At 48.3% G+C, this 13964-nt stretch overlaps 1 protein-coding gene across 6 annotated transcripts in view; it reads left to right on the forward strand.

Annotated features, from left to right (window-relative positions):
- Window positions 1-9805, forward strand: part of UXS1 (UDP-glucuronate decarboxylase 1) — an 89641-nt gene extending 79836 nt beyond the window's left edge. For all 6 annotated transcript variants that reach the window (XM_029937068.1, XM_029937070.1, XM_029937071.1 and 3 more), the window contains 4 exons: window positions 3150-3210; window positions 6507-6564; window positions 8473-8576; window positions 8945-9805. In XM_029937068.1, the coding sequence (XP_029792928.1) occupies window positions 3150-3210; window positions 6507-6564; window positions 8473-8576; window positions 8945-9076 (355 nt within the window). In that variant the 3' untranslated portion in view covers window positions 9077-9805. The remainder of the gene's footprint in view (window positions 1-3149; window positions 3211-6506; window positions 6565-8472; window positions 8577-8944) is intronic.
- The last annotated feature ends 4159 nt before the right edge of the window (window positions 9806-13964 follow it).

The raw sequence follows: 13964 nt of genomic DNA on the forward strand, positions 1-13964 counted from the left end.
AGTACCTCACAAGCAGTCTGATATGCCAAAATACTTCTCTACCCAACGTGGTTCGATGAATTATCTATCAGTTTCTGATATCTGAAAAATCCAGTTCTATATTTGGGTGCCTTATATTTTCACTTTTCAGTGTAAGTACCCTGGGATGCCTGTCAGTCAGAAAATGCTTTTCCTGGTGTGTCCCGAGGCCATCCCAGGGGTGCTCACAGCAGCGGTGGGGTGCTGGCATGGGGGCACTGGTGTGGGCCATCTCTGCAGGGGTGGGGTGCTGGCGTGGGGGCACGGGTGTGGGCCACCTCCGCGGGGGTGGGGTGCCGGCGTGGGGGGCACAGGCGTGGGCCATCTCCGCAGGGATAGGGTGCCGGCGTGGGGCCATGGGTGTGGGCCACCTCCGCGGGGGTGGGGTGCTGGTGTGGGGGCACGGGTGTGGAGCCATCTCCGCGGGGGTGGGGTGCCGGCGTGGGGGCACAGGTGTGGGCCGTCTCCGCGGGGATGGGGTGCCAGCGTGGGGGGGCGTGGGCCATCTCTGCGGGGGTGGGGTGCCAGCGTAGGGGGCACGGGCGTGGGCCATCTCCGCCAGAGCAACCGCACAGACTTGTTTGATCATGTGAGAGTCCTGGGTGGACACCTCTTTGAGAAATAGAACTGCTGGGAAAAAAACACAAAAACAAAAACTTAAATGAAAATAAAAACAACCACCGGTAGATTTTCCCCCCCAAAAGTATTTGTTAATTTTCACATTTAGTCTGAAAGAAAACTCTGAATAAACATCACGGTCAGTGTTTTTTTTCCTCCCTGGCTGTGCGTGTCTTGCCAGGCAGGACACAGAGCTTGGGAGTAAAATGTAACTGGCACACTTTGTTGCCCAAGTAGCCTAAGAAGGGATCTAACCAGGAAACGTGCAGCAAGCAGCCATTCCTTCAAGATTGTTTTCATTTCAAAGCACTTCCCCTGGGAACCATGTGCTCAGAGAAAAGTCATCGTGCCTCATTTCTGTGTCTGGACCGTCTTAGTTGGCCTTGTGGGTATTGAGCGCCATCCTTCCTCATGACATACTTTCATCCTGCCCGCCTCTGCCCACCCCGGTCTGTGCCCATTGTGAGGGAGCCCTGCAGTGTCTGGCGTTTCCTGGAGCCGCCTCACCGGTGCCCCCCACATGTGTCCAGCTGGGCCAGCTCGTGAACTGTGGTGGGGGCTGTGCAGTAACAGCAGTCAGAGCCACTCTTCTTCGCTGTGCTCCGTATTTCAAAGGCAGCAGATACAAAATTCATTTTGAACAGCCTCGTCCTTTTTCTGCCAGTGATTAAAATATTTTAAGAACTCAGTGGTGCACATGCCGCATACTGTGCCAGCGCAGAACCAAACGTGCCCACGGTGCGGGGCCCGCCCTGATGTGCTTCAGCTGCAGCAGACGCTGGGAAACTGCTCTCCTGACTTCCAGTTTTTGCTACTCAAGACCCCACAGAGACAGACAGCTTACAGTTTTGCTATTTTTACTAAGTTATTTTTTAGAAACTGAGTATTTATTTACTTCACAGTTAGAAATGTGCCACGTCTGACTCTGTGCCTACTGTACTGAGTTAACTTTCCAAAATCCACCATTGCCCCAAAGCGTCATTTCATGGTTTCTGAGGCCCAGGTGATCATTCCGAACACACTCACCTCCTGGCATGGCTGTGTTTGATGTTTCCACGGTCAGGTTACAGCCTCACCCACACAACAAAGGCATGCTGTCTTTTTTTTTTAAGTCACTGTCAAAATGACACATTTAAAGAGCTTCAGGGTAAGAGTGTGATCTGTGCAATTTCGACCTTACAAGTTGCCAACTTGTTACGTAAAAGATGTGTGTCCCTGCCCTGAGGAGGACCGCAGGAGCCCGTTGTCTTCCAGCTTACCACGGGCCTCCGCCTCCCCGTTTCAAGACTTGAACTGATTGTGGGTGCTATGGAATGATGGCTTTTAACGTCTTCTGATGAATTACGCAGTGGCCCATGCTGTGAGAGACGTGTTGTGATGTGTTCTGATAATTCCTGCCATTGTGATGAAGTAACTTTTGCCAGTTTCTAGAAAAGTCATCCAAAGTCAGCAGTTATTTGCATTTGTGCCTGACCTGTGAGAGAGGAGCAGCCGTTAGGCATGTTCATGTAAAATAATCGTCAGAAGCAAAAATTCGGAAAATAGTTTGCTGAATATCCTGCCCCCCAAATTTTTGTTTTCCCCAATGGAAAGGAAAGCAAAAACACATTTCCTTTTGGAAGTTGACCCTAGCAGCCTGCTCCTTGCTGGTAATGACAGAGGAGGAGGGGAAGGTGTCGACACAGACTGCCTCTTTGGACCACCAGAGCAGACTTTTACACGTTTCCTGAGCAGCACAGCCGACGGAAGTAGATCTAGAACACGGTGTCATTTTTACGAAGTACCTTTTTTTTTTAACAGAGCCATACTTTAAAGCCTCTGAAAATAAGACCCAAACCTTGGTAAGCGAAAGTTTGCTTACTTCTTCTCACCCTCATGGCCCGGTTGGTCATGGTCCACCTGAAATATCCGGACGCCCCTGACCTTTCCATGCGAGGGGCCGGGGGTGGGGGTCGGGGAGGTGATGTGAAGGTGAGGGGCCGCAGCGGTCCAGTCTCTTTCAGCGCTGCGTTGTCTGGCTTTGTCTGGGATTTGCCAGTATGAGAATCACATACTGGAGTGCTGTCATTTCAGGCGGTCTTTTTTTTTTTTTTTTTTTTTTTTTTTTGGATCATTGCTTTTTCACGTGTACCAGCTACATGGTTTGCATTAAACATGGACTTTTCATCAGAAGCTGTATAAACACCATCTTTTTGGGGGGGGGTGTACATCTATTTTATTTTTATTGTTTGATTGTTAAAGTGTTTCAGAAATAGACAAAAGTAGAGCACTTTCGCCCATCAGTCAGCTTCCATCCTGTTTAGCCGTCTGCCCCCACAAACCTAAAGGGAGTCCCAGACATCATGTCATCTTCCATGAGCACAGCATTCTCCGTGCTGCTGATTTGCAGGATTTTGTCTTGACTGTCTGTTTTCCATTTGGGTGTCGGTTTTCTTCCGGGAGACGGGGTGGGTCTGTTCCGCACCGGGCACTGTAGCAGGCGATGCCAGACCCTGCCTTCCCGTCTTTTTCAGCGATCTGGTGAACGGCCTCGTGGCGCTCATGAACAGCAATGTCAGCAGCCCGGTCAACCTGGTGAGTAGGCCCACTCTTTCCACGCCCCCTGGATCAGGTTAGAGTTCCGTGCTTTGTGAAGCCACGAAGAGTGGCAGGCTGCACCTTATTTGCCAGCAGCACACATAGGGCACGCATATGTGCTGCTTGTTGAATAACGGAGGAAAAAATAAACACAAACCAAAGTGAGAGTTTGCAAAGGAGTAAAATGTCAGCAAGGCGTGGATGAGCGGCATGATAAACACTTACCCACCTTATGGGGGCGCCTGGGTGGCTCAATTGGCTAAGCATCTGCCTTCGGCTCAGGTCATGATCTCAGAGTTTGTGGGTTTCAGTCCAGAGTCAGGCTCTGTGCTGACGGCTCACAGCCTGGAGCCTGCTTCAGATTCTGTGTCTCCCTCTCTTTCTGCTTCTTCCCCACTCATGTTCTGTCTCTATCTCAAAAAATAAATGTTAAAAAAAATTTTTAGGGGCACCTGGGTGGTTCAGTATGGTTAAGTGTCCACCTTCGGTTCAGGTCATGATCTCATAGTTCATGGGTTTAAGCCCTGCGTCAGGCCCTGTGCTGACAGCTAGCTCAGAGCCTGGGGCCTGTCTTCGGGTTCTGTGTCTCCCTCCCTCTCCGACCCTCCCCCGTTCACGCTGTCTCTCTCTTTTTCAAAAATAAATAAAAACATTAAAAAAATGTTTTTTTAATTTTTTAATTAAGAACAACAACAACAACAACACTCACTCACCCCTGTCATCCTGAACCGCCTGGGTCTAAAATTTTGTGAAAGCTTTTGTGGCTGTAGATGGACATTTTTTTGTGTGTGCATTCGTTTTCCCTTGTTTGACATAATAAATCTAATTTCTGTAAGACTTTTTAAGTAAAAGTACAATCACAGAAGCCGTTAAAGTTTCCCAGTTTCTGATCACATTTATAGTTCAGTTGCCTGCACTGAGCACCTTTGTTGCTTCTTCCTTCATTGCTTCCTATGGTCCTAGAGTCTCCCGGTTGGAGGGATCAGAAGGTGGTTTTGCCCTGCGGTTTTCTGCTTTGTGAATGTGCTTCCCGTCAGAGCACTTCATTCTGTCTCTGGCCAGTTCTCACTGGCAGGAGGCGTTTCCTTAGATTTAGAACTGCAATCTCGGTGTGTGTGAGCTACCCGCCAGCCTCACTTCGCAGCGTGGGGGCCATTCACAGCTAGTGTGATGCCTCTGCAGTATGGTAGCTCTCCAAGGATATGTAGGGCAAGGTCAGACCCTGTGAGTCTCCTCCCCAGCTCTCAGCCAGAGTTCATGTTCATGCCTGGAGTCCCCCTACCCTCTCGCTCCCTGTCTTCTGAATGGCTTCATTCCATCTTGTTTAATTGTGTTTTAATGTTTACTGTTTCTTTTTGAGGAGCAGGGAGGGGGAGGGACAGAGAAAGAGTGAGACACAGAATCTGAAGCAGACTCCAGGCTCTGAGCTGTCAGCACAGAGCCTAACATGGGGCTCGAACCCATAAACCGTGAAATCATGACCTGAGCCAAAGTCGATGCTTTAACTAACTGACCACCCAGACGCCCCCATTTCGTCTTGTTTAAAATGTGAAGTGTCCAGTGTACACTGTCCATCATTCAAGATGTTCTGCCTATGGCCTCTGACATTAGCTCCTTTGGAGCCATGGCCTCACCTTGACAAGACTTGGAGTCTGTTTCATGTGCTTCTCCCAAACCACCTCTCCTGTTTCCTGCAGGGCTTTAAGGTTCACAGGAGTGGCCATGTCTGCTTATTTCTTGAAATCACTTCCCTCAAAAGACTTTCCTTGTACCTTTCTTTATAACCAGCAGTCAAGCTGTGGTGTTCATGTCTCACTGAGTTTGGAGGGAATTCTGACCAAATAGGAGAGGCGGAGACATCACTCCCTTGTCCAGCTGTTGACCAATTCATGGGGGCCGGTGGCCACAAGGGCCTACTAGGACTGCTTTCATGCACCTTTGAAGAAACATGAAATTTAAACAGAATGAGACATGTCTTGTGAGCCTCAGTGTCTTATGAGCATTTACCCACCTAATACTTCAAAGGCCGTGCCACCTTCATCCTCGGTTTTCGCTCTAGGCCCATTAAAATGTGCATTTGTCAGTGATCACCCTCCAAAAGTAACCAATCTTACCTTTAGATACTTGTCTCTTTCCTCCTTTCTTTCGGGGCCATGGTGGCTTTGCACAGGGCCGTTTGAGAACTCCATCTCTTGTAGAAACCTGTCTTCCCTGAAGTCTAAAGAATGCCTGCCAGTAGCCCTGACAAAGACAGGGCCCCTTCTTCCCAAGTTTCTGTCACTTTACTCTGCTAATCAGTCCTTTCTTTGTGCTTATATATAAGACCAGGGTCCCTTCCTGCCTCTCTCCTTCTAGCTTTGACCAGACCAGGAAGTTGAGAGTGCAGCATGTTTAGGATACGAAATTGCCAACTTTATGGTGGTCTCTTATGACGGGGAAGGCGTGGCAGATAGGAGTAGTAGGGTTGGGGGGCGCCTGGGTGGCTCAGTTGGTTAAGCATCCAACTCTTGTTTTCACCTTAGGTCATGATCTCGTGGTTTGCGTGATCGAGCCCTGGGTTGTTGGGCTTTGTACGGACAGCACAGAGCCTGCTTGGAATCTCTCTTTCCCTCTATCTCTCCACTCCTCCCGTGCTGTGTGTGCACTATAAAATCAATCAATCAATCAATCAATCAATCAATAGTGTCAGGAATAGGAAGGGAAGAGGGACAATGGCTGCTGTCATGTGTGGGAAAGGAAAGAAAAGGAGAAAATGATTTTTTTTAAAGCCCCCGAAAAGCAAACTCCCTTTATAAACCACATCGAGTCTTTCCCTCTGGCTTGCCTAGAGCCCTCATCCCGAGTGCATTTCATCTCTGTTACAGCTTTCTTGTGCAAGTTTGCAAATCCATTATTACTGAAGTTGTTAATACAGCGCACCCAGAGGGGAATATATTGCCTTAGGAGAGCCGGTTTGCAGAACCAAACTTTTGTGCGGAGTGACAATGCAGTTACAGTAATGTTAGATACCGGGAATTGTCCTGTCACTTGGCCAGGGAACGCCTGTATCCTCATTAGACGCTCTTGACCTAGCCAAGGAGTATTGTTAACGGGAGTCTGGAGGACAAAAGCAGTGCCAGGTGCAATGTTGTATTCTGCTGGATGGGTTAGTCATCCACGAAGAGGCAGGCGCCCGGTGTTTCTAAAATGCCAGAGTTGGCCTGGGGAGGCTTTGAAGACGTACATGCGGTTTGAGTGGTGGAGGTCTCTGCTGTTGGGATTACCCTTCTAACCAGCAACCCTTTCTTCCTTAGGGGAACCCGGAAGAACACACGATCCTAGAATTTGCTCAGTTAATTAAAAACCTTGTTGGTAAGTAGGACACACACCTTGCTGAGTGAAATTGGCTGCACTCACGCTACCGGTTAATAACACCTTGACTAGAAAACGTGTAATTAATACAAGCTAATTGAATTGGATAAAAAGCAGAACTTTATCAGGAACACTTAATTGTTTTCTGATTCTTTAATTAAGTAATGGAAAGATAAAGATGAAGGGGTGTGAGAAAGGAGGGGGTTGTATGCACAGCTGTGTCAGCAGGTCGGGGCAGAGCAGGAGGAAGAGCTTGTTCCCAGGGCTTGAGACGTGCTTCTGGTGGATCACTCTGCACAGGTGACTATTGTTTGGTGTCCAAACAGTCTCCATCACAGACAGTGATGGGAAGGGGATATTGAAGATTCAAGAGGGAGCAACACCAGCTTGCGAGTTTCTGATGGAACCTGTTGGCGATTTTCAAGCTCTTTGCAGCTCTGGCCAACCTGGCCATCACACACTGGAGGCAGTGTAGACACTGGGAGGAGCCCCAGTCAAGGGCATGCTCTACAAGCTGTAAGAAGCCTGTGCATCTTCAGCCAGCCCTTGGGTTGCAGGTGTGCACTGGGCAAGGCTGTCCTCACTCCAGCACACGTCCTGGAGCTCTGGGAAGTCTGGCTCTCAGGGTGTGTCTGTTTTGCATAGTTGATCAAGAAATTTGAGTCGAGACGCAACCAGATTGGAGTGGTTAGATCCAGGATGAGCCTGACACAGGGTGTTCTGAAGTGCCTGTCCAGACTCCACACTTAGCTGTGCTGATTCTTCAGGGCTGTCCTTCCTGGCATGGGGCTGCCTTTTACCAGCATGTTCTCCTTAGCTCCGGACAGCCGGACAGGATGGGGCCAGCCTTCCTCAGACGTAACCTGCAGGATCTCACAGCCCCAGTAGCTTCCCCTCGCTCTGTTCGCTCCACCGTCCCACTCTGGGTCTGCCCATCTCTACACAAGTAGGGAAGGGATATACTCAGATAACAAGATAACAGCTTGTCTGGGATCTAGGCCATTGAGAACCTCTACCCCAAGTGGGGCCCATGGGACACGTGTTAGAAATGCAGAATCACACACCCCACCCAGATTCTGGATAAGAATCTGCATTTTGACTAGACCCTCTGGCAGGATAATCACCGGTTCTGTGACAGGCTGAGTAGCACACCACCCCCGACCGCAGAGGCTTACAGCAGCAACCATTCCATCTGTTCACGAATCTGTGATTGGGGCTAGCCCCCACTGGGGGTTTCTTCTGCAGGTCTTGCCGATGGTCCCTGGTGTGGCTTCATTCTGCTGGCCAGCAGGGTCTGAGCCCTGCTAGGATGCGGGACAAGCCAGGCTCTCTGTCCTGCATGTGATCTCCCCAGCAGGGTAACTGGACAGCTTATGTGTTGGATCAGGGCTTATGTCTGCAGGTGCATAAATGGTTACGTCTTCCATAAAGCATCATCCCGAAACTGGCCCACAGTCATTCCTCCTGCATTCTACTTGGTTAAATGAATTGACAGCCGGCCCAGTTCCAGTGAGGCGCTTCTGCAGCCTGTCAACGCCTCAGCTGTGGCTCACTAAGGCCATGGGCATCACAGATGACCATACCACATTCACCATTTTTACTTACTTTGGAGTCAGGCTCTGTGGGCATGCCTGCTGTGTTCGACTATGGTAGGTGGTCTGCCCTGGAGCCAGCAGTTAGAGCAGGCCCTGTCCTTTCCCTCAGGCCTGTGGAGGCAGAGTAACTGCCTCTCACCAAGCTTTCGTGGGGCCAGAGGTACTCATGTGGCTCCGGGACTCTGTGAGAAAAGTGCTCTTGATGTGCTCTCTTATTCACTGCATGGATGGGATTCCACTTTGAGACCTAGAGTAGAGGTCACACCCGGAGTGGTCTGTGATTCTCTTACCTTTTTTTTCTTAAACAATTCAGGAAGTGGAAGTGAGATCCAGTTTCTCTCCGAAGCCCAGGATGACCCACAGAAAAGAAAACCGGACATCAGAAAAGCCAAGATGATGCTGGCATGGGAGCCCGTCGTGAGTGCGGGGCCCCAGCACTGCCCTGTTGACACGGGCACAGCAGTTTTCTTGGGTGCCGGTGTGGTTGGGCAGACCGGGCATGGGGTTCCCTCCAGGCTGTTCCATGGCTTCCACTTTCATGTGTCTCACTCTGCTATGGGGAAAATGGGAGCCCACGATGCACTCTGCTTTTGCAGACTTGCACACGCACCTGGCTGAAATCCGTGAAGGGAGCATCCTGGGCGATGGCTGGGTGTGCCCACCGCAGTGCCGTTCTCGTGCCTCCCGAGGGCAGACCCCACGTCAGCACTTCCTGCTTCCCTGGAAGGCAGGCTGTTCCCTTCAGCAGTGACCTTGTCTCCTGTTCTCACCTTCTCTTCACACAGGTCCCGCTGGAGGAAGGTTTAAACAAAGCTATACACTACTTCCGTAAAGAACTGGAGTACCAGGCAAATAATCAGTACATCCCCAAACCAAAGCCCGCAAGGATAAAAAAAGGACGGACACGCCATAACTGAAAACCTCACTTTTCCGGACGGGAGGCTCCCTGTTTCACGCTTGATGGGATGTATTTTTTTTTCCTTTTTTCTTTTTTCCTTTTTTTTTTTTTTTTGAAAGGAAAGACTTAAAACAGGTGTCATGAAGAACAAACTGGAATTTCATTCTGAAGCTTGCTTTAAAGAAATGGATGTGCCTAAAAACTCCCCTCAAAAAACTGCAAATTTTGCCTTGCACTTTTTAAAATCTGTCTTTTTATGTAAAATAGCATAGATGCATCTTTGCGTATTTTCACGTTTTTTATCTTGCTATGAGAGCATATGTCGTGACTGTCGTTGACAGTTTTATTTACTGGTTTCTTTGTGAAGCTGAAAAGGAACATTAAATGGGATGAAAAATGCCAATTTTATTTATAAAAGTGGGTACTTATAAATGAGACATTATACTATGCATAAAGGAAAAAAAAAGCAAACCTAAGCCGGGTGGCACACCGGCATTTATTCTTCAGACAGATAAAAGAATTCTGTTTGAGGGCTTTATGTTTCTTTTAATTCAGAATTTTTCCAAGGTCTAGTTTTTAGTTGCAAACTTGACTTTGAAATACTTCTGTTGGTTATCACAATCAAGGATATTTGAAATCACTACTGTGTTGTGCTGCGTATTTGGGGTGGGGGTGGGGGTACAAAGTTAACGTATTCTTGGTTAACAGTGGTTAAATATATGCTATTTTAATAAAATATTGAAACACACTTGCAGTTCTAAAGATTGGCTTTCCACTTTGCTTGTGCACTGTGAATTGCTAAGAAAAATACTGTAGAGGGGCGTCTGGGTGGCTCCGTCGCATCCAACTTTTGATTTCAGCTCAGGTCATGATCTCATGGTTCGTGGGTTTGAGCACTGAGTTGGGATCTGTGCTGACAGCGGGGAACCTGCTTGGGATTCTCTCTCCTTCTGTGCTCCCCTCCCAGTTGTTCTCCCTCCCCGTCTCTCTCTCTCTGTCTCCTCCCTCCCCCACCTCAGTAAAAGAAGAAGAAAAGTACTGCAGAATTTAAAGGAAAACTCTGCAGACCGCCAGGCCGGTCGGTGTGGCTTGATGAGTGGGCGTTAGGAGCTGCTGAGCTAGCAGGGCCCGCCCGCTGTCTGCGGTGTGGGGGGGCCTCTCCGCTCTCCCCCGGGGTCTGAGTCTGCACTTGTCCTGCTGCAACACGGCCCAGATGGAGGAAAGGCCGTGCTGTTTGTTGTACAATCTGCAAGTGAGGCTCATTGAATGAAAACTTTGAGAGCTTTGGCTTTTGTTAAGAATTCTTTCAAGCTTTAGGGTTAGGAGTTTTTTGTTGTTCCTTTTAAAACAAAGGGAAGAACGATGCAGGAAGTTAGAGCGACTGCACTTTCCAAGGCAGGTGGCTTTGGGTGAACGGGCAGAGTACTTGTTTCCACAACTAACCCCGGAAAGCCAGACTCGCCTTCCCTTCAAAAGCACTTAGGGATTTTTTTTTTATTGGATGTGTTTTTCCCATCAGAATGTCGGAGGCCAGGCCAAGGAAGCTGTGGTTCTGTTTCATTTGTCATGCTGAATTCCCCAAAAGATTCTTGGAGCTGAGGATCATTGCTAGGTCAGATGGTGTGTCAAAATTCAGGGAAGGTTTCTTATTTCAATTGTCAATATTTTGGCTTGAACTGCACAATACACCTTTTACTGGGCAGAGGCGAGCAGCTGAGAAATTTGGGAGCCTCTGATGGTGATGCCAGACGTTGAAGAACAAGCAGAGACCTGGAGTGAACTTCTGTAGACCTAAGCTGGGCAGGACAGTTTGGGAGTACCCAAAAACCTCGGGTTCAGAATTCTCTTACCTTGTTATTTGTTTGTGTCTAGAATTCTGGAATTCTTTGGACTTCTGTCCCCATGATTTTCATAAAGATTTTCAGGGAATGACAAAGAAGGGGAAGGGGCTCATGTCTTATTCCCTCCTAAAGAAAAGAGTAATGTGTTCAGGGAAATAGCGTAAGCTTTGGATTGAGTGTATGAAGATCCCAGGGAGAGAGGAAAGCAATGTTGAGGGAGCCTGGAGAGGGACAGCCGCGGTGGTAGTGATGATGCCCCTACGTGTCTGCATCGGCTCCTGACCTGGGCACCGCTGCTGGGGCACAACCCCTCTTCCTTCAGTGACCGTGGGCTAGGCCAGTTGCCCATTGTGGAGTCAACACGTACTGGTTTTCGGCTATGCATTCTTGGGCCCTGAGCCTGGGCACTGGCCGCAGGCAGGCTCCTGCACCAGCCTGGTTACTATTGTGTCAGCCCCAGTGGCTTCTTACGTCACAAAATTGGTGCTGCCTGGGCTGCCTCTCTAAGGGTTCGGGGCTGGACTATGAGCATGACTTCCTTCTCAGTTTCAGTGTTGTATTGAGGGAAATGCTGGTCTGGCCATTGAGTGAGTTACAACTTAGCTTCATAAGGGGGATGGGGAGATCTGGGAAGTTTTCTGTGATTTCCTGGGGCAGAGGAGAGTTTCAGTTTGTATATGCAGGTGATTCCTGTGTATTACCTAGACTCTCTCTGTGGTGGATAGGGGACTGAAACACTGAGAACTGATTACCACAGTCTGGAGGTGGGGATGCACACTGCTTTGAAGACTCCAGTAGGGCTTGTTCTGATTACCAGCATTGACCCGCCTGTTTTCTGTGTATTAAAAATTCTTGACTGTGTTCTGTTTGTACCTTAGGCACATTGGGAAACAGGGTCATTTTTTTTTAATCTACAGCCGTGCTGAGGGAAGGAAAAAAGTAGGGGATTTATTATCAAAAATCTTAACTTTTTTTCCTCCATTTCGGTGGTACAGTGTCTGGCGGGGGCTGGCATTATTTCCCTTTCCCGAGGCCAGGTAGGCTCTGACATAACCCCAGCAGGCTTCCCTGGTTATACCCCGAGAGCAGCTCTTGGTGGGGAGAACAGGGTACCCTGGCGTAACTCAGAACCCTTCCTTCTTCTCTCCTGAGCACACCAGGGGCATGAAGTTTATCTCCGCTCTTCACTGAGAGAACCAGGTTGAGCTAGAGATAACACACCCCCTGGATTTTTTAACCGAGACTTTTCCACCATGAGCCTCCTATAGTCTGTGCATTATAGTTTACTCAGAGCTTGCTATCCCGATAAGTCTATGATTCTGTATGTTCTCCGGTCTCAGTTTGGGGGACAGCATTTTGCCCTGGGACCTCACCACTCTGTTGAATCTAAGAATTGTTGGCGGTTCCAGTTTTGCTTTTCAGCAGTTAGGACAGAGAGGTGACTTGAAAGCCCCTTCCATGTTGGTGAACAGGTTCGTTTAAGAATTTTAATGTTTTTTTGGAAAATCTAGCTATTTGGGTATTTTGAATTTTGTGTTTATGTTTTAAAGTATATTTTACCTGAACTGAACGAATATGATGTGACATAAAGACCCAGGATGCAGGAATCAGAAGATTCACTGGCTCTACCATTTACCAGCCACAGAAGGCAAGTTTTTAAAGAAATGAAGATAAAGAAAAATGCAAGGAAGAGACTTCCAGTTCCAAGAATGAAGTAGATAGACCTTCCCTTTTATTCCCAGTAAGTACAATTTAAAATTCTGGACATCGTATATGAATCAAACATAGGGAGACTTTAGAAATGGATAGAAGAAAGAAGACAAATCAGGATCTGAGGAAGGACACAGTAGTGTTATTGTGGACTTGTGTCCCCTCAAAAATTCACATGTTGAATTCCTAATCCCCTGGACCTCAGAATGTAGCTATATTAGGAGATAAAGTCTTTAAAGAGGTTATATGTTAAAAATGAGATCTTTAGGAGGGACCCTAACCCAGTCTAATTGATGTGATTATGAGGGGGAAATGTAGACAACATCTGTGTGCATGTGCACGGGAAAGACCATATGAAGACACAGCCAGAAGGCAGTCATCTGCAAGGTAAGGAGAGAGGCCTCGTGAGAAACCAGATCTACTGACACCGTAGCCTTAGACTTGCAGCCTCCAGAACTGTGAGAAAATAAGTATCTGTTGTTTAAGCTCCCAGTGTCCAGTGTTTGTTATGGCGGCCCTAGAAAACTAATATAAGAAGCGAGTTCCCTGGATTTTTTTTGTTTATGCATCCCGGATTGGAGAAGCCAGCAACCCAGAAATGCTAGTGGACACAGTCAAAGCCCCTGAAACCTGTTCACTGTAGCAAATGTACCAGGAAAGGGGCAGCCTAGTAAGGCAGAAAACTTTCAAACAATAATGGGTCTACTTCAGCCAAATAACCATGTGAGAAAATCGCAGCCCACCTGTTTCTGCCATCAAAGGCCGAGTGGGGCCTGGAGTTTCTGTTGCCTGGCTGTGACATGATGCCTCAGCCTCCCCACCCCCACGCCTCTCCCTGGCAGTGTCAGGGAAGGCCTAATGAGAGCTAGGGACCAGCCTCATCTGGGATTTGTATCTCTGGTGGGTGGTAATGGCCCCATCTCCATGATGTCAGACCACGTGGGGTCCTGGATTTCCACCCCCACCCGGCAGTATTGATGTGTCCCTTCGATTTCCCGCTGGGGCGGTATTGGGAGCCTAGTGGCGAGTCAGGACGTTGAGCTCTTTGATCGGTAGTTACCGATCACTTGGGTAGCAGTAATGAGGTGCCCCTTCCCCTGCTGGCCTGAATGTCATCAGTAGACAGCCAGTGAGGAACCGGGACCTCCACCCCCACCAGGTAATAAAGAGCACTGCTCCCTCTTACGACAGCAGTGTCAGAGGGCACTGCCAAGGCCCAGAGTTTCATTTTTGAACACTGACCAGGTGTCAATGGAAAATCATGTCACCTCAAGAACAAAGATGAAACATTGAGACAACATATGTTAGAATTATTTGACAAATATTTAATTTTTATTTTAAATTTTTGTTTGTGAA

This window comes from Suricata suricatta, chromosome 4, assembly GCF_006229205.1.
Source record: "Suricata suricatta isolate VVHF042 chromosome 4, meerkat_22Aug2017_6uvM2_HiC, whole genome shotgun sequence".
Lineage (NCBI taxonomy): Eukaryota > Metazoa > Chordata > Mammalia > Carnivora > Herpestidae > Suricata > Suricata suricatta.